At 38.3% G+C, this 19,348-nt stretch overlaps 1 protein-coding gene across 1 annotated transcript in view; it reads right to left on the bottom strand.

The window, feature by feature from the left end:
• gfra4b (GDNF family receptor alpha 4b) overlaps positions 1 to 19,348 on the bottom strand; it is a 51,549-nt gene that overhangs the window by 3,035 nt on the left and 29,166 nt on the right. The window contains exons 2-7 of the mRNA XM_044362820.1: positions 9,917 to 10,192; positions 9,540 to 9,620; positions 6,467 to 6,812; positions 5,578 to 5,687; positions 4,632 to 4,766; positions 905 to 1,071 (exon numbers count right to left, since the gene is read on the bottom strand). Coding sequence (XP_044218755.1) covers positions 905 to 1,071; positions 4,632 to 4,766; positions 5,578 to 5,687; positions 6,467 to 6,812; positions 9,540 to 9,620; positions 9,917 to 10,192 — 1,115 coding nt within the window. The remainder of the gene's footprint in view (positions 1 to 904; positions 1,072 to 4,631; positions 4,767 to 5,577; positions 5,688 to 6,466; positions 6,813 to 9,539; positions 9,621 to 9,916; positions 10,193 to 19,348) is intronic.

The raw sequence follows: 19,348 nt of genomic DNA on the forward strand, positions 1-19,348 counted from the left end.
AGGCTTCAGGCGAGATTAGGGCCACTTGTATCAATGAAATTCAGTGTTAATGTACGTGCATTCGAATTTGATAATGGACTCATTGTTTCAGTCATGTATTAAGCAAAAACACACAAGATTGGCTGCTCCTAGCTTTTCAAACGTTACTATTTGCGTCTTTCTTCAATTTTATAGAATTACAAATTGAATATACTTGGGTTTTGAAATGTTGGCCAGAAAAAAAACAAGCAATTTAACCTTGGAATCTGTGAACACAATGCATTTTTAAGTCTTTTTGTGTTTAATTCATAGAAAAAATAATTGATAGATTTATCAATAGTTAAAGTAATCATTAGTTGCAGCCCTTCATGATTTACCTTTTTTTGTGTGTCATATTATGACATCATATATTATTAGGGCTGTAACTGATGATTATATTCATTCATCTAATTTCTCGATTAATCAAGGAACCAATCAATTAGTTGTTTGGTCTACAAAATATCACAATTTAGTGAAACATGCCCATCACAATTTTCCAGAGCCCAGGTTAACATATTTATGTCTTGTTTTGTTTTGCTTGTCAGTTCAAAAATGAACAGTATTTATTTATTTTATTTATTTATTTATATCCTTATCATAGAAGACTTAGAAATTCCATTCAAATTTGAGAAGGTGGGACCAGTAAGTTTTTGGCATTTTTTCTTAAAATATGTAAACGAATCATCAATTATCAACATTTTTGCAGATAAATTTTCTGCTGATCAACTAATTGATTAATTGTTCCAGCTCCAATATTTAATATTAAACAATATAATAGCTGAACCGCTGAGCAATATTTCCTGTTAGCATCAGCAATTGTCCATTGCTGGATGAGTAACTGTGTGAACCTGCCGTAGCAAACTGACCATGACAAAAAATTACACACCTGTGTTGGTATTATTGTATCCATGATGTTCCGCATAGTTTCTAGGTTTTCTGGTTGGGAAGTACTGCTCTTGTTTTCTCTGCTGCTGTGGTCGGGGCTGGGTGTACTGGACTGGCTGAGAGTCGGCTGCTGGTCTGGTTCGCTTCCAAACGCCATAAGAGCGTTCCCTGAAACATGAGACATAGCAGTGAAAAAAGTTTATTAAACTTCAGCAACATTGTCTTGAAATGTTTTCATCAAGTTCCATCGAGTTTCTGTCATGATTGAATAAGACATGAGTGTCTTATTCAATGACGACAGATGCCTTCAGCTCTGAATTGTAAATTTTGCATGAGGGCTTTTGCCGGGCCATAGCTAGTTTGGATTTGACTGGCAGAGGAGAAGAAAAAAAAAAAAAGAAAACGGAATCAGTATTCTCTTCAAGTATCTCTGCACCTGCCTCTCCACATCGACCTCATTAACTCATAGACCATTTGCACTGGCCAAACAACTCTGAGACCTCTCTCTGTATCTTTTCTAGGCAGGAGGCCCGAGGAAAGACTGGCCAAAGATTCACCTCGCTGCAAACACCAAGCAAAGATGGTTATTGTGTGTGTATATGTAACATATATATATATATATATATATATGAGAAATGGAAGGGTGATCTTCAGCTATTTATGGTATTTCTGTTGCTTCTAAACTGCCCAGCTTACCTTCTTAAATCTGCAATCATCACTATTCATACTGTAGTCCATGCCACTTGATGTGCAGTGTTGGTCATGTTGATTAGATTTTGGTTCTCTTTTGATATATATTGACTTTAATCATATTTTAATCATTACCCATCTTTGTCTGTCACCACCATTCAGGTTTCAGAACTAGCAGTAACTAGCAGTTGAACACATGTGATAGTCAATAATCACATCTAACCCTTGAAACATATACCTGAAGTCTTCAGAGGACTGGGACTATGTTACACCCTATTTAATTCATTCATTTTATTCAGTGAAGTCTGCTAGTGGCTGTCGGTTCACCTGTGTGGTCCGGACTGAAATATCTAAAACGCAATTCAATGCATTGCAGTGACATTTTGTACAAGCATTCATGATCCCCAGAGGTTATTTTTCCTCTAGTGCCACCATGGGACTGACATTCGTAGTTTTGTGTGAAATGTCTTGACATCCATTGGATCAATAGCGATGAAATTTGATACATTCATGTTTCCCTCAGGATGAATTGTAATAGCCATTGTGATTTGTACAATACTAATGTCATTCTCATTTAATTGTACGTAGCAAAAGTTAGCATACTGAAATGCCAAATTAACATGTTGAACATTATAACTGCAAAAATCAGCACATTAACATTATCATTTTCAATTTTAACAAATTAGCAGGCTGACATTAGCATTTAGCTGACAGCACTACTGTACCAGGGCAAACCCTCACAGAGCAGCTAAGATGGCTGTAGACTGGCAGTCTCGTTAACAATTTTCTGGCATCAAAATGGCTGAAAATCACTGTTTAGTTAATGTGTTTCTTAAAAGATTTTATAGGGACAGTAGAGACCAGAGGTGTGTAAAACTCAGAAGACTTGAGTTTAACTGCATGCAGTGTGCAACAGCGATTTTTATTTGCGATTTCTGTGCTGACGGATTTGTGTTATGTGACATTCATTGAGCAGTTACAGTAACAAAGGTTACAATATTGTAACCCTAGTTCTGTAAGCACAGGTTGAGCCCTCTACTGGACTCTATGGGTAATACTCTCCTACAATCACACGCACACAATCGTCAAGAAAGGAAAGCAAGACGCTAACTTATATGTTGTGTGAGATGCACGTACATGCGTGTGATTGGAGTATTACCCATAGAGTCCAGTAGAGTGTGAGACAGAACATTTCAACAGTCATTTATAAGTGATTAGAAAACACTAAATGAAATATGCTTTGGGGTTTTTATTTGTGTGTGTGTGTGTGTGTGTGTGTGTGTGTGTGTGTGTGTGTGTGTGTGTGTGTGTGTGTGTTTTCTGTTAGCAGTTTAGTCTGAAAAGTTTACTAGCAGTATTACTTTGATTTGTAGCTCAATCTGTGTTGCATAAATAACAGGTCACTAAACACCCAAAGTATGTATGAATGTTTGGTATAACACCCATGCATTTAAGGGTTAAAAAAGATACATTAGTGTTGAAAAAACAGCTTGCTATAGGAAAAAGTGTCCAGGAGTTAGCTCTCTAACTTTTTCCGTCAATTTGTAAAAGAAAAAAAAGTAGATCAGGAGTTTGGAGGAGATTTAATAAATATATATAATTACCTAACAATCACATGGTCAGCTTACTTATAATTCACTAAGAAGTGATTGTCTGAACACCCAGGTGGAATTACCAAGGAAACAGCATGAAGGGGATGATTAATAATGAGAGAAGATGAAGTGAGAGAGTAAATAGGGGAGAGAGAAACAGAGAGAGCATAGTGTTCATTTTACCAAAAGCAGAGCATCTCAGATTTAAACACATGTCGCGCAGCTGCTGTTTGAGCATGCTGGGAAACATCTGTCTCACTGGATCCCAATAGCTCTGTCCTGTCACTGTCTTCTATTAATTCTGTCCACTTTGCTTTTTACATATTGAGCCTATTTTGAGGTCCCCTGGCACAGGTTATCATTGCCAATTATTCTGATTAGGAAAGGCCATTTTTGTATTTCATTTCATAATGAAATCATCACGCTGGCTCTACCAGCTGTGGAGTGGGATGATATGAAACCATAGAAATTCAAACAAGCCCCTGACGTATTTATGGAACAGTATTTGTTTTAGCAGTATAGTGATAGCGTTTTTCCTTACATACTCAAATGTCTTGCCCTGTTTAGGCTTAAAATATCCATATGCTTTATTTATGTTCTCCAGCGACACCACTCTGATGCTTCCTATGCAGTGTACACAGCTCAATGACACTTCAAGTGTCATTTTACAACCTGGATAACATCTTATAAGTGTATGACTCACATGCAACATACACTCCCTGCCACTTCATTAGGAACACCTGTGCAATCTAATGCAATCCAATACAACAGCTTTAAACACTTTTCGATATAATGCACTCCGGTACACCACCACCACCCACTATGACCTCAATAATAAACATAAGGTAGAATTATCACCTTTCTGACACCTTTCTGACAGTGTCAACAAAAACTGAAAATGTACAAGCTTTGGAAATGTAGAATTTATGGCAAAGATGTTGTATTGGATTGCATTAGATTGCACAGGTGTACCTAATGAAGTGGCTGGTGAGTGTAATTTTTTGAATGCTGAAATTGGGAAATATTAATGGCAATGTAATAAACAGTTATGATCTGAACAAACTGTGAAATAATAAATAGGTGCAATTCTGATCTCAGACAAACTATTAATCTTTTCAGTGTGGCAATGCAGTTTTTGTCCTTGGAGGTGCATAGAAACTGCATTTTACACTACATTATGCAACATTCGGTACAGTATCTCACCGCTGATGGCCTAATTTTCCTGTAAAGAGTCTTGGTTGTTTTAAATAGTCAATTTCTGACTCATGAACGGGAGCAGACCAAAATGTAGCCTGTAATAATGTCTGTAAAAATATAGCAGCTCTTCCCCCCACCCCCACCATCATTTGAAAGCAAATACCTCTATATAAACACAACCTCTAGCCCAAAAACCTGAGTCAGTACATTCCATGGACAGAGGACATTGTGGGATAGAGTGACACTCACGGAGACAGATGTTGTCAGTGAAGTATCCCAGGAAATCATCACACTCCTTCCTCCGGCTCCCACTGGCTGAGCAGGAGCACCATGGAGCCACGCTCGATGTGGAGTTGTTGACATAGTTGGGAGTTATTGTACTTCCTGTAGAGAAACAGCACCAGGTGTCATACAGTGTTAAATATTCATACGTCTTTGAGTTGTTACACCATATTTATAATGCTGCATGAGCAAGATGGACACTGTGTTTCCTATACAGAGACCTGATGTAAAGGGCTGATAATATTCTAGCATTGTTGGTTAGACTTGCTGCGCACTGACTTGTATGATATAATAGAGATCCTGAGAAGCACTCCAATTTTCTCTTTCTTGGGTCACAGAAGTCTCTGGCCTTGAGATTTTTTTTTTATGTGGCTGTTTTTTTCCCAACATAGTGGAGGTGGGATTTCAGATGCTTTAATAAATACAAGACAGGAATGAAAATGCCAAGTATGTGTTTGTGCTGAGGGGCACCATTTGAGGTTCTTGAAATGCATTAGGTTAGGCTTGCTCCTCTTTCCAGTGCATGGAAAGGAACTGCTTCCCTTTTTCTGTTGCGGACCGTTACAAAACAAATTAAACATGCGTGCATTGTGTGAAGAGTTTTCTGTTTTTCTATAATGAGAGATTTTTGTATCTCACACCATCTTGAACTTTGTCTTTTGGTTTAGAATTAGAAGTTTCATTTCCTTCTCCCACTCACTCTTAATCTTCTGTATTTATTAATTTACCCTCTAGCTAGCTTTCAGTCATTCCTGCCTCCTTGCAGCTGCACAAGTCTCTCTTTCATCCTCTCACACAGCATATAGCACATATGTTCTTTCTGTATTTACACAGTGACTACATCTCTCCACCTCATTTTTCTTCTCCTGTACATATCTTCTCTCTGTGTGTTACCTCTCAGGTGTGAACCTACCTATGAGCCCTGTGTAGGCAAGGAGACATGCTCCATAGTTCCTTTGCTTGCAGCCACTGGCAGACGTTTCGGAGGGTTCACAGTCATATTGAAACTGTGCCAGGCGAGACCTACAATACAGAAGCAACGGGCACTGGTTAGCAAGAACATGATAAGGCCTTGTATTGTTTTATGTAAAAAAGTTTCCTAGTTCTTTTTTATAATTTTTTTCTACTATTACTTGGACATTTAATTAAGAGTTTGCCCCTCTGACATAAAGAAATATTGTTGGCTGTGGTGAAGACTGAAAGCATTGGACTGTAATGTGAAAGTGATAGAAAGAGTAATATATTGCATCCCCCAGATCTAGGATCATTAGTAAAGCCCTCTGAGTGTAATGGGGCTGTGAAAAATAATGGCCATGACCAGAGATAGCAATGAGCGATAACTCTGATCCATCTGGCTCTTTATCTGGGCTAAATATTTAATGTGTTATTCCAACAGACTCTCTGGGGTGTTCTAACCAATGGTGGTAGAAAGCTTTAGGGTAAAACAGCGGGCCATTTTGTTGATTGAATGGCTGTTTATTTGGTTTCAAAGAGTCATAATACTGAATAGCTCTGGCCAAAATATATATGATGAGTATATCTGAGATCTATATCCGAGGAGTACTTGAATAAACTAGGAATAATGAAACATTGTTTTAGCTGGTTTGGGATACTGTGAGAAAAGAGAAGGACTATTAAGCAAAATAAAACTGGGGATTACAATGATATTACAGCCATATGTTATTGTATCCATATGAGAACATGGCTATGTGAGCAATAACTTTAATATCTGTTATAGGCATGAGAGAAAAACTGGAATAAATGGAAATCAATTAAAAGCTTCCATTTAGCTTTGTTCTAACCTGCACACGTAGTCGGCATCACAGATCCGCATCTGTGTAATGCAGCTGGGTTTTTCCACGCTTTCATAAGAGCAGCTTGGTACAATGGTCTGCCTTCGACGTTCTGCGCATGCTGTGTCCGTACAGGGGCAAAAGAGCAGCTCATGTGTGTAGTCGGCAGGGACGCGGTCAAAGAACCTGCGAAGAGCCTTATTGCATTTAGGTCGGTTGCACAGTCCGGACTTGGCAGTGGGTTTGATACAAGCTGAGACATATTCTGTGCGGAGCTTCTGGCACAAGTCGTCCACATTGCAAGCCTTGGCTGCATCCAGGCAGCGATTCACAGTTGTCATGCCAACATCAGAGTCTGTGGATAGAAGTAAGGTCAAAGACAAGCGTAGATATCAGTGGAAAAATAATGGCAATAGAGCAAAAAGGTTTTGTGTTTATATGAATAAGGGTATATGTGACATGCAGAATGTATTCTGTGTATTTATTTTAAACATGCTGAGATCTTGTCTTGTTAGAGTTTCAAAAGTTGAGATAGGTAGCTTTGAATTAAAGTTCAGCTTCAAAGTGTAAGTGTCCATAAATAAACAATGGATGCTCATTTTCTGAAGACCAGAATAACAATGCGATTATTAAGAGATAAGCCGAGTCTCTCTGTTCTTATGAAAATAGCACAATTTCTTAAAATAAAAATAAGTAAATAAACGTACGGTAAGTATAGCCCTGTGGACTGTTTTTTTTTTCTTTTTTGTTTGTTTGTTTGTTTTTTTGCATTATTTTAATGTCAGCACAATAACCAGGCCAACACAACACTCCATGCCCTTCCATCCTACCAGTTAAAATTATCACAGTATGCTGGCATATTGCACTACCAGCCTTTTAACTTCAGCTGTTAACCTACTGTGAGCCATTTTGCAAAAGTACAGGCTGCTATTTTGGTATTCAGCACAGTGATGTGTCTCTACTGTCTGTTGCATATCCCTCTTTGTTGTCTCAGGCTGTTTGTAGAGCCCTCTTTTATCAGTAAAATGTGCATCAGTACCATGTTACTATGTCTATTCCTCCATTTGTTATTTCAAAGGAACTAAAGTAAAAGCAGTCTTTTGTGTTGTGTGAAATGATGTACATACAGCACAAAAGATTTAGCTTTTATCAAACCTATTATGCTCATTTCCAGCTCTATATTTTTATTCTGGGACTCCACTAGAGTAGCTTTGAATGGTTCACAGTTCTAAAAACTCCCTATTTATCTTATACTGGCCCTTTATGCAGTCCCTCAGTTCAGCCTCTGTCTCTAACAAGCAGTCTTAGCTCCTGTCTCCTTAAGGCCCCCCTCCTGATGAGCCCATTCTGTTCTGATTGGCCAGCTTTCCAGAAGCCTGCCAAGGGGCGGCCGTATCAAAGTTGTGTTAAGTTACTGCCAATGGAAACACATTTCCTGCTTTACTGCTTCATATTAAAAGCTTTTAAATGACTCACTGACCTTAAGTTTACAGGAAATGAAACTTGCTCCTCACCGAATTAGCAGAGCTTTGTTAGCGGTACTAAAAATTGGTCGACACAACAACATATGGAGATATTTGGAGTTCTTTGTTCAGCGGATCAGTTAGAAATAATACAGGGAGGAATAGTTCAAGCAGAAACAGCCAGTGGTGATGATGTTTGATGAAGAGCTGCAGACAACCAGCACAACTCCAACAGGTAAACAACCTATTTTACTTTGCAGTGCTGTGTAATAGAAAAACACTCACAGCGTGCCAGCTCAATTCAAGTCATGGCTCGGCGTGACTACCCCCAAAACAATGGAAAAATGCTATAATGTTAGCAGAGTAGAGCACTGAACTCCCATGCTGTGCGTGGAGCAGATGAAGAAATCCATCATGAGCCAATGTCGGCTCGGGCTGAAAGTAGAAAAAAACATTGGAAACCGAGCGTTCCAAGCAGTCTGAAGCCGGTGCTTTTGGCTCACAGGGATTACTTCTACATACATTTACCTCATCATTTGACACTTTGGCCATGTTTAATATGAACATCTGACATTGTAATATTATATATATGATAGGATAAGGAAAAGCATTTAGAAAGTAATGAAAGAACTAACTTATAAGAATCTTATATATGAATATATCTAAGAATATATCTACAGAATCAGATGAAGTGTTATGCGATTTGGACTAAAGGCACCAAAAAAAAGCTCCAGTGCCTTTTTGCATCAGCAAATAAAGCGGTCCTGAATTTCTGAATAGGCATGTTTGGTGTGAGAGTGAACCCTGGTGCTCAGTGTGGCAACTTCTGAATGAACCTTTTGTGTATATCCTGCCTGGGAAATGAGCAACCAGCCATTGAACTTTTTGAGCTTGTTGCTTCAAGTATGAGTCATCAGCTTTCTGCAGCATGGTAGTTATAGTTTTGTAACAATGACAGGTGTTCTAGCTGGGGTGGTAGATAGATATACTGTATATCTATACACATGTCTTTGATTTTCTAATGCTAGTCACTTTTTTCATTTCTTGCAAAATGTTTTCTTTAACCATGATCAAATAATTAACATAGTAGTCTAACTTTTAGTTCTTTTACCCTAATCTTTACTTTGTTTACATGTACAGAAAACGTATATTCGTGGTGTTGTCATTTAATTCTTCCATAATGGAGGATAGTTGTTTTTTTTGCTTAAGATTGCATTTTTATATGAGCCTGACAATATAACAAACAATGCAAATTTGTAAGATATTCTATTCTATCATTTCATATTTTAAGTTAATGTTACACAAAAGTGACTGTTTTAGTATCTGTCAGCATTAGTATTCATTCACATTCATAGGTTAAGTTTTACCGGATATGAACGAGGTTGCCATCCAACAACCTGAAGACAAATATATAATTTTGGATACTTGAATTGTGTTCAGGTAAATGGTAAAACTTGTATAACTGTGCATGTCTTAAGGATATAACAGTCCTCTATTTGCCTTGGGCAGGCTTCCAGGGAACATTCAGGAGAGTCATGTATTCTTGCGAGGACAAAACATCTTCAAAGGGTAAAATGGTATAAAATAAGGGGAAAATTAATGAAGGTCAGTGAACTTGCCAGCTGTAATAGAGGCCAAGCGGACATAGTCATAATCCCTCTGCACTGTCTCGTAAGGATAACTCTCCACCAGGTTGAGTCCTGAAAGAATAATAGACACAGGCAGGAACATTGGCTTGAATGTTCATCTTAACTGTATGAAACATAAATAATACTCTAATGTAATCATTTTCATTTGGCCACTGAAGCTCCAATTGGATAATTCATAACTTATACACATATGAAAGTCTTCCCATTATCTATTCATCTCAGTTACTGTATTATGTTTTAATGAACCATTGTTCATCAGCTACAGTGTGTAAATAAAATAGAGATGTGATAATGTGATGAAAGTTTTTTTTAGCAGTAGAGACTGCTGCTATCCAGTAACCACTGACCATGTATGATGGACTGATGAAGGCTCCAGTAGATGCTCAAGCAGTTCTTCTCCTTCTTCATGCCCCGTTTACACTGGCAGCCATGTAAGGGGCTGGACAGAAGGGCAGACACTGCGTTGGCACACTGGCTCCTGGCACCAGGGCCCAGCTTCATGCTGCCGTTGCCCGCAACACACTGGCGCAAAGTCCGCAGACGTGGGCTACAAGTCTCATCACTTGAACATGAGTCTCCAGCCACCAAGCAGTCTCTGCCGGCCAGTATAACCTCTAACAGAGCTGTGAGAGAGTGAAACAGAGCACAACAGAGAGCAGAGAGATAAGGGGATTTCAGATGGCAGCTGAGTTGTGAGGTTATGAGATGAGACGGGAAATTCAGAATAAAGGAGAGGCAGGCTGAAAAGTCTGACCCAAATGTCAAGAATAAGAAAGGAGGAGAGCAGTAAAAGTAAGGAAAATTCTGAAGAAGAAAAATGTGAACAGTTGTAAGGGGATATTGAGCATTATTAAATCCACTCCTTATTACAGCACTCCTATCAGAGCAGCCAGTACAGTTTTCATAGATGCAGTTGACGCAGCTGATTACTTTGTTGCTACAGAACTTGAGATGGATCTGAAGTTTGGAACAAATCTGAGTAGGCATCCAAGATATTATGTGTGATAGACGGGCAGATAGTTCTTAGCTCGAGGTGCAATCAAGAAAGATTTACTGTAATTTTTGTATTTTGTGTTTTTAGCCACACTAATGGTGGGGTTCTACGGGTTGCAAGGTCAGTCAATTCACCACACTATCAAACCACAACTATTGGATGGATTGCCATTAAATTTTGCACCGACATCCATGAACTCTTCAGGATAAACTGTAGTAACTTCAGTGACCATTTAACTTTTCATCAAGTCCAACTTCAAAAAAAAAATATTCAGCCTCAGCTGTACTTTGTGTTCAGTGCTAATTAGCAAATGTTAACATGCTTACACACCAAACTAAGATGGTGAACATGGTAAACATTGTACCTGCAAAATATCAGCATGTTAACATTTTCACTGTGAGCATATTAGTTACTGTTTAGTTCAAAGCACCACTTTGCCTGAGTACAGCCTCATGTAGGCTCTTGGTCTTGTTTTTCCTGTTGACTCTGTGTTTCCTAAAAGTATAAACAAAAGTATCCCCAGACTATAGTTGAGTGTAGGTAAAGTAAAATAAAGAATAGTGAAAAGTTAGTCTTCATTGTTGAAAGCAGGGACATTGAATGAATAGAATGAATCTTTTCTCATCCAAATATCCCAAAACAAAATACTGCAGAAAGTAATTCAGCTCTTTTGGATAACTGAGATTATTCCTTCCACACCACACAACTCTTCTTTTTATGATGAAAAATCATCTTGAAGAACACTGAATGAAACCACTTCTTGCATAAGCTGTAATATCTGTTTATCTTTTCACATAACCTCTGTTAGGTTGATACCTTGATAACTTTGTTTGAATTCATTACAATGGATAACATGCTTATAGTCTATCTACTGTCCTACAACTGGGCCTGTGGGCTAGAGCATTTGCTGCTTTATTCTGAGGAGAACGGCCTCAAGGCTGAGTTACTTCAGGTATTTTCACTAACCTCTCACAGAGTACAAGATATGTTGATATATTGTATTTGTAATGCAGGGTGAATAAATTACACGCAGTTACTGTGTGAGTGGCAGAGTAATGCAGTAGCTAAACAATGCTGTCGTTTTTTTTTTTTTTTGACAAATCTTGTCCTGAGCAGGTTTTGAGCTCCACTGTATGATTCAAGCCTATTCTGTGATAATAAGTGTGTGTCATGAACAGAATATCCAGAGAACATTAACAAGTGAAAGAACCATAGATATTCATCTGTTGCTGTGGTGGAAAGATCATGCAGTACCATGTCTGTTTATTGCTCTCTATCTCAACGTGCCAACATAACAGCCGGTGAGATAGTAGTTGCTGGTTCTCTTTTGCACGGCTGTGTTCTGGGATGGCAGGATAAATACTTTAAGTAAACATGGGATGAACGGAAAAGGTGATATTTATGTTAAGTAGTGTATATACTAGCAGTACATGTGGTTGTATAGCAGTATTTGAACCGCACTGTCTAATCATGAGGGAAAACAAAGTGAAATGTATTATGCATTATTTAATATTATGGCTCTTTGTTCTTATATGTTGCAAACATCTGACACTGTAGTCATTAATATAGAATTTAAAATCAACTTACTGCTGTTTCTTTTATATCCTGCTGTGTATCTTGATTTAGGTTGAATATTCTTTGACATCTTGTACAGCCTTTAAGTGCTGTCACACAGTTGAGATAACTTAGTATACAGAGACTTCATCCAATTAAATTCAAACTTTTGGGGCTTAATACTGAGTGACATTTCGTAGTATTTGGGATCCCAAGGATTTTAACCTCAGTCATCTCCATTTTAAAATTATGTTAATCAGAAGAAACGGATCACCAAATTGCCATGGATGAATAAAAATGTAATGTGTCAGTACGTACAGCAACATACAGCAATAGGAGCTCTTACATAACTTAATAATGCACACCAAGATGTTGGTCCCAGATGTAAAATGTAGACAGTTAAAAGTAGAACATTTTCATTGGATATGTTTTTGTCATAGAGCTCATAAGCCACATAACATACAGCCCCTAGCTGGAGTTAATTGCATTGGAGGTGGTGAATTTGTAAAAAGAGCTGCCAGTCTTCTTTATGAGTTTCTTGTATTCTTACATTCTCTGCAGTTTTTTCTAAAAATTCTACTGTAATGGGAAAAAAGTAAGATTCGTAGAGTAAAGTGTTTTCATTTTTATTCCTGCTTTCCATTAGTGTTTGTTTAACTTGATGTTTTACATCTTAAAGGTGCAGTGTGTATAATTTAGTGGCATTTAGCAGAACAGACCTGGCAGAAATGGAATATAATATTCAAATATATGTTTTAATTAGTATATAATCACCTGAAAATAAGAATATTTGTGTGTTACCTTAAATAATATATCTACATAGGGAGCCCCTTCAACAGAGCCCACCATGATGCACTGCCATGTTTCTACAGTAGTCCAGAACAGACAAACCAAACACCTGCTCTAGAAAGGGCCTTGTGTGTTTTTTGTGAGTTTTGCAGCCACCGTAGGTTCTCCTACATGCTTGGAAGGGGAGGGTGAGGGGAGGTGTATTCAGTTGGTTGTAATCTGCAACCTCACTGCTAGATGCTAACCTCACTGCTATTTCTAATCAAGAATTGTAGGTATGTTTTTTTAGGTTTGTGTTCTCAGGTTTTTCTATAAACATATTCCTAAGCATGAATTGTAATAAGCCAAGTGGATCCTATTATTCAAACACTGTAAATTCATACCACCTCTGGTATCTCTCGTAATGTCTCTTACCTCCTCTGCTTAAATCAAATTTTTTTCAATTTCATGCTGCTTTCATCTGCTTACATTGTAGGTAATTTTGGGGCAAACTAGTTTCAACCATTGTCTTGATTTCCAAAACACACAAACACAGTAGGAAAGAAAGAAAGTAATAAAACAACATATTTTCCATTCTGTCAACACCATTCAATCAATTACGTCTGCTTTCAAGGCTGGATCTTTACTAAAATCCCATAGGTGTATCGAGTCTGCCTCACATCAGGAGTTATCGGAGCTCTCATCTTCTATTCAGCACATGTCAGCTAAGCGCATCCAAAACAGACGAGGATACTGTGGGGGTGGGGGTGAGGGGGTGAGTTCCAACCAAAGCCAACGTCCTGGAAGTCCAGATGGTCAGTTGCAAATTCAAGGCAGAGATCCCAGGCCCTTCCTCTACAGCTATGTGTGTCAGTTTGTGCTGCCTGGGCAGAAGCTGGAATAGACACCATACATCATGAATGCAAATGAGCCGCTTGATTTGACATTTCCAATAAGCCTGTCTCAATGTACCAGTGGGTTTAGCCAATTAACCATGTCAGTAATCAATGTGTTCTGAGGCTCAGTTAAGTCCTCAGTTTCCCTGCCACATAAATCACGGGCAGATTAGCTGATCAGTTACCCTTGCGCACCGACTTAATGGTCCACTTCAGGAGAGATAAAATGGAAAATGAAACTTAATGAAGTCAGCTGGAATGTTAGGCTCACTCCTACAAAGCAGTGAGGCTGTGGGGGAAAATGGTAATGTATCGGTGCATTTAATGAGTATCACCTTTGTTTCAGTGCTCCTAAGATTTGTAAATTATCTTTATAGTTGCAAGTGGGCAGGCTCAGTGAAACATATCAGTTTAACGGTGTTTGGTAACATAGCAAAGCCATCTTTACTATGACTGCTGATTCGGCAATCACACTAATTTCCTTCTTACTCTTTATTTTTTCTGCTTATTCCACCCACTCTGCCTTCCCCTGGAGTTCACTTTGGTCATCAACTCAGCTGTGTGCGTACCACCACAGACAGATGCCGATGCAGCATTGTTGGAGCTGGTGATGGTGTTCTGTGCCACCAGACCAGGTACCTGGATGCTGTTCTCGTTATGACTGGGGATTTTGGCAAGGTAAACCTTAAAAAAGTTCTGCCAAAACTTCTATCAATATGGTGCCCCACTAGAAGGTTTTGGTAACAAGGCTAATTCTTTCCCACCATTCAGCAAGTTCAATCACGCCACTGTCTTCCTCATACTAGAATATAAACAATGGATGGTACAAGAAGCTGTGTTATGAGAAAGGTCAATCATTGGATTGCTGTATCAGAGACTACGCTGCAAGGCACATTGAGTGACATTGACCAGGATATGGTCCACTCCAGCTCTAAAACATCATCGAGTCTGCTGTAGTAGTGATGAGATTCATGGCAACACAGGCTGATAGTAATATCCCTACAGTGCCTGTACGGTCATTTCTGAAACAGAAACAATGGATCCATCCAATCCATCTGCAAACTGTGCCAACTTCAGGGTATTTACCCCCAAAATAGCCTATTAAAACATATGAAGTTCTATGATTATTGTAGTTTGTTTCCTGAATCATATATTTAACAACTGTGAGACTCTCCTTTTACTCAAACAGCTCGTTTCCTCCTTCTTTGCCATTTTCAGTAGCATGCCGTGTCAAGGTTGGTATTAATACATACTAGTACATACTGAACTTGTCAATGAGTGTCTCTCTTTTTAAAGCACTTGTTACACAACTTGGTACAGTTCATGTCTCTTTTGCCATTTCTACTTCCACAGTTTATCAAGATATAACTTTGATAACTGTAAAAGATGCTTTAATCCTCACTTCTTCAAAACTTTACTTCTTTAGTTTGTATGTTCTTTTGAAAAATTAACTTGAGCCAAAGGAAGGTGATTTTTTTTTGAGAAGAGAAAGACATTCAGACCATTAAATGTACTTCGGCATTTTAATTTGTTCATCAAAAGTCATTAAAATGTGAAGGGTTAGAAGTGGTGGTTAGCACAGTGGTGCTGTGGTTAACACTGTCACCTCACAGCAAGAGTTTGCATGTTCTCCCTATGTCTGCGTGGGTTCTCTCTGGGTACTCTGAATTCTTCCCACAGACCAAAAACATGCAGGTTAGGTTAATTATTGTGAATGTCACGTTGAATGGTTGTCTGTCTCTATACCAAATGTTAGCCCTGTGATTGATTGGCGACCTGTCCAGGGTGTACCCCACCTCTCGCCCAATGTCAGCTGAGATTGGTTCCAGTTTTCCTGTGACCCTCGAGAGGATAGAAAATGGATGGATGGATTAAATCCAAGTGAATATTACATTTGTCTTATTTGTTATTGATCTCCTGCTGGTCATATTAAGTTTCTTACATATAGCATACTACTCAAGTTTGAGAGAAAAATGAAGTTCATCATCTTGTGAAAGTACTGTCCTTTTTGCTTTATTAGTGACAACTTTGAGGAGCTAAACATTAAAGTTATTTGCATAATTATAAATATCAATAGATAAATAGATAGATACATTTTTCTACCAGTGTATGAATCATATTTCAAAAGAAGTCTGTATTTTCTATTATAAATTGTTGCTGTTTGAAATTCTGCATAAGACAGCATTATTTGCTTTTATGGTACAAAGTTAGCAATTTCAGACATCAAAGCAGAGTAGATTGAATTTGGCAAAATGAGACAGCAAAATATCCAACTACAGTCAAAATAAAGCAAAGTCAGCTCCACATATACCTAATGTTAGACATCAGACAAACACTGCATGAAGACCCAGAAAAAAGCATGGTAATTTAGCTTCAATGTTTTGAAAAAAAGCATTCACACTTTCAGCAGAATCTGTTAAAAACTAACTGCATCATACACATTACATTTTTTTAGCTAAAAAAAATCACTCTTTGAGTTGATCCTTTTCCAACAGCGGCCATTTTCAACTTTTAGAAAATGAGTCCTGTAAGATTGTCATGTAAATGATTTTCTCAGAACTTCAGACAATCTCAGATACATTTCAGAGATATGAAATCAATGAATTATTTCTATCAAATGCGGATATGCGTCGGCCTTTGTCAGAAAATACTAATCGTGATCAGTATGTGTGTTGAGCTATTACACACATCACAGATGTATGTAATGTACTTGAGGTATGAGGCAAGGTTCTTTATGCAACGATGGGCCAGCTGTGTAGAGGTTTGAAAGTAAGGTGTCTGAATGTATCTCTCTAGCCTTCTTTATTCATTCATTCCTCACTCAACTATTTCTGTCACTTTTCATATGATGCCACTGAGTTCAATGCCACAAATGCCTTTGAGGCATTTGTATGAGAGAGTGTCAAAGTGTGTGCAGTTATCCCCAGTTGCACGATTTATTGTGTTGAGATGTACAGTGATCTTGGAGAGATGTCAGTGAGGCAGCATGATTTGCTAGCTTTAATAGGCCAAGTGTATTACCTCGTGAATCGACAACCCTCTATATTACTGATTGATTTATTTCAAATTAGACCTCTGTAGCAGGAAAATGATGACATGAAAATATTCCTTCAGATGTTTGCATGAAGTGTGTAGTGGTAGTAAGACAGAACTGGACCATGCTTACACTTCCCAACACAAGCAAGTTCAAAATGTCTGCTGGGAGAAGTTTATATTTAATTCAGTAACTAAGTCCTTTTTATAGGCTAGGCAACAAGCCAAAAACAGAAAAGGCAGATTATATATTTTAACCATAGGTCTTAAAGGATAAGGCTTGCATTATTCTAACTGTCTGTGGTAGATGAAAAGCTTTAAAAACAGGTCACAAATATATAGTTGTTGGGGGTTTTATATACAAACTATTTTCATAAAACAGCTGGGTACTGTAGTTCTTAAAAAATGTCACTCAAACAGGAGTAACTAGTGCATTTGTTCAGGACTATTTTCAGCTGCAGATTATTTCACAATAGGTTAATATTTATGGCACGATGGTGAATGTAGGATTGACTCAAAATAAACTACAGTGCCAGTTCATGGTAATGAAGGAGGACGTCACCAAATGCAACAGTGTGGCTCATTTACGTTTTAATAGTTTCTGGACAACAATGAAGGTCTATGGCACAGAGGAATAAGCTACATCAGGCTTTAGCTACACAGACAATACTTTTTAATAGAATCAATACAATGTTGTTGTTTTTTTTTCTTGGGATTTGTTGACAGTTGCAAAAATACATAATCTTGCTTGCCTTATCCTTTAATAATGAATTTTCTAATATGGCATGTGGAGTTGCTAAACACTCCTAATCCTTATTAACATCTGTTTCTAAGTTTAGTGCTGCAAGAATTTGAAAACTCACACTGCATATAGAACAACAGAGAAATACACACACACACAAACATGTCATTTGATTGAGAGTGATTAAGAGGTCTGCTGAAGCACTGAAAACCTGTATTCCTCTAAGTGACATCGCACACTCTCAGAAAATATCAGGTCCCAAATAGAGACCATTTAGTTCCCTGATAACATCTACCCTCCTCCACCAACACCACCAACCTTGTCTTTAATCGATGCTCTCCCTCACAGGAGCTTTGGCCGGAAAGGAGATGTCTGTGGGAAGGCGTTCCTAATCTCTCACTGTTTTCCCCATCTCCAAACATGGACACAAACACTGCATGAGGACATTTAAGCGGCTAACAGATATGCAAAAAATCCCAGCCAGTACTAAACATCACAATGCATTCTGCTCTTCAAAACTATTACATGCTCATGCTACTCTAAATGTACTGTACTGTATGTAATGAATTGATAATAAACCCGTGTCACAGCCTTCACTCCCTCAGCCACCTCCTCTTCTTAATTGTGCATGTGCTAACATCTCTCCCCCAAGGTTCTTACATTGACAAATATGCTTATTATTAATCACTCTCCATCACTGGTAGCAGGAACATGATGTCGACATGTTCTACCACTCTAGTAACACAGGCATGTTTTCTCTTCAGCCGTGTACATTTCACGTTTTTTCTCGCATTACTTCTCACCTATATTATTGAATTCCACATTCCCCCGATACAGTTTAAAAAAACAAACATACAGATTCATCCTGTAATGCAAGCGCTGCTGTGTGAAGGGAGCAAATTGTAAACAAAGATTATATCTGAACACGCTGGAGACAGTGGTTGTTATTCATGACTCGAATCACTGCTGCAAGTGGGAACCCGTGTCCGTTTGATCCGAGGGCTAGATGCTGTAAGACTGACTGGCACAGTTGCAAAGGTCTTGTAGCATTAAAGTTTGTTTGGATCGTTGGAGTACGAGCTAACTTGTAACAGCTTGAGTCTGTGTGTGTTTGAGAGAATGTGTATGCTCTTGTTGTATCCTTTTGAGAGCCAGTTCGGGTTTAAGTCTCTTGAATGATGCAGTGAGGGGAGAGGTTAAGGAGTTTGAGATTTGAAGGAGCATTATGTCATTCATAATAAAACTCTATCAGCAACAACTTTGACAAGACTCATGTTGTGGTGTTCAGTTAAAGTCACATGAGATCACATCACTGCTGTGACACTGTCATAGCCATGGGGTAAGAATGAAGATGACAAGCAAAAATGCAACTGAAAGAGCTTGTGAAAAGAATTTATTTCGACAGAATCTTCATTTGCAACAACAATTCTGTCTCTGTCTGCACTGTAGTGGCTATAATCAATACAGTTCCCTTCAGCTTTACAGAGCATTTTAGTGCTTTTAAGCTTATTATTTTGGTTTTCCGGCCTACAACGTTACTGTTGTGGTTCACTCCCACCGCTCTCATTAGTGTCATTTTTGGCTGCAGTAGCCAAATGTTTTCAGTGAAAAAGCTCTGAAAACCCACTGTGACGAGCACCAAATTGCAGACAGACAAAGTAAATGAGCATTTAGCAGCTAAAGAGCCAAATATTTCACTCAGGAGTAGATGGAGATCAAAAATAGAGCTAAAAGGAATATATTGATTTTTAGACATACATTCTTAAAGAGGCTAGAAACACAACTCCAAATG

The sequence above is a fragment of the Thunnus albacares genome, chromosome 10 (assembly GCF_914725855.1).
Source record: "Thunnus albacares chromosome 10, fThuAlb1.1, whole genome shotgun sequence".
Classification (NCBI taxonomy): Eukaryota; Metazoa; Chordata; class Actinopteri; order Scombriformes; family Scombridae; genus Thunnus; species Thunnus albacares.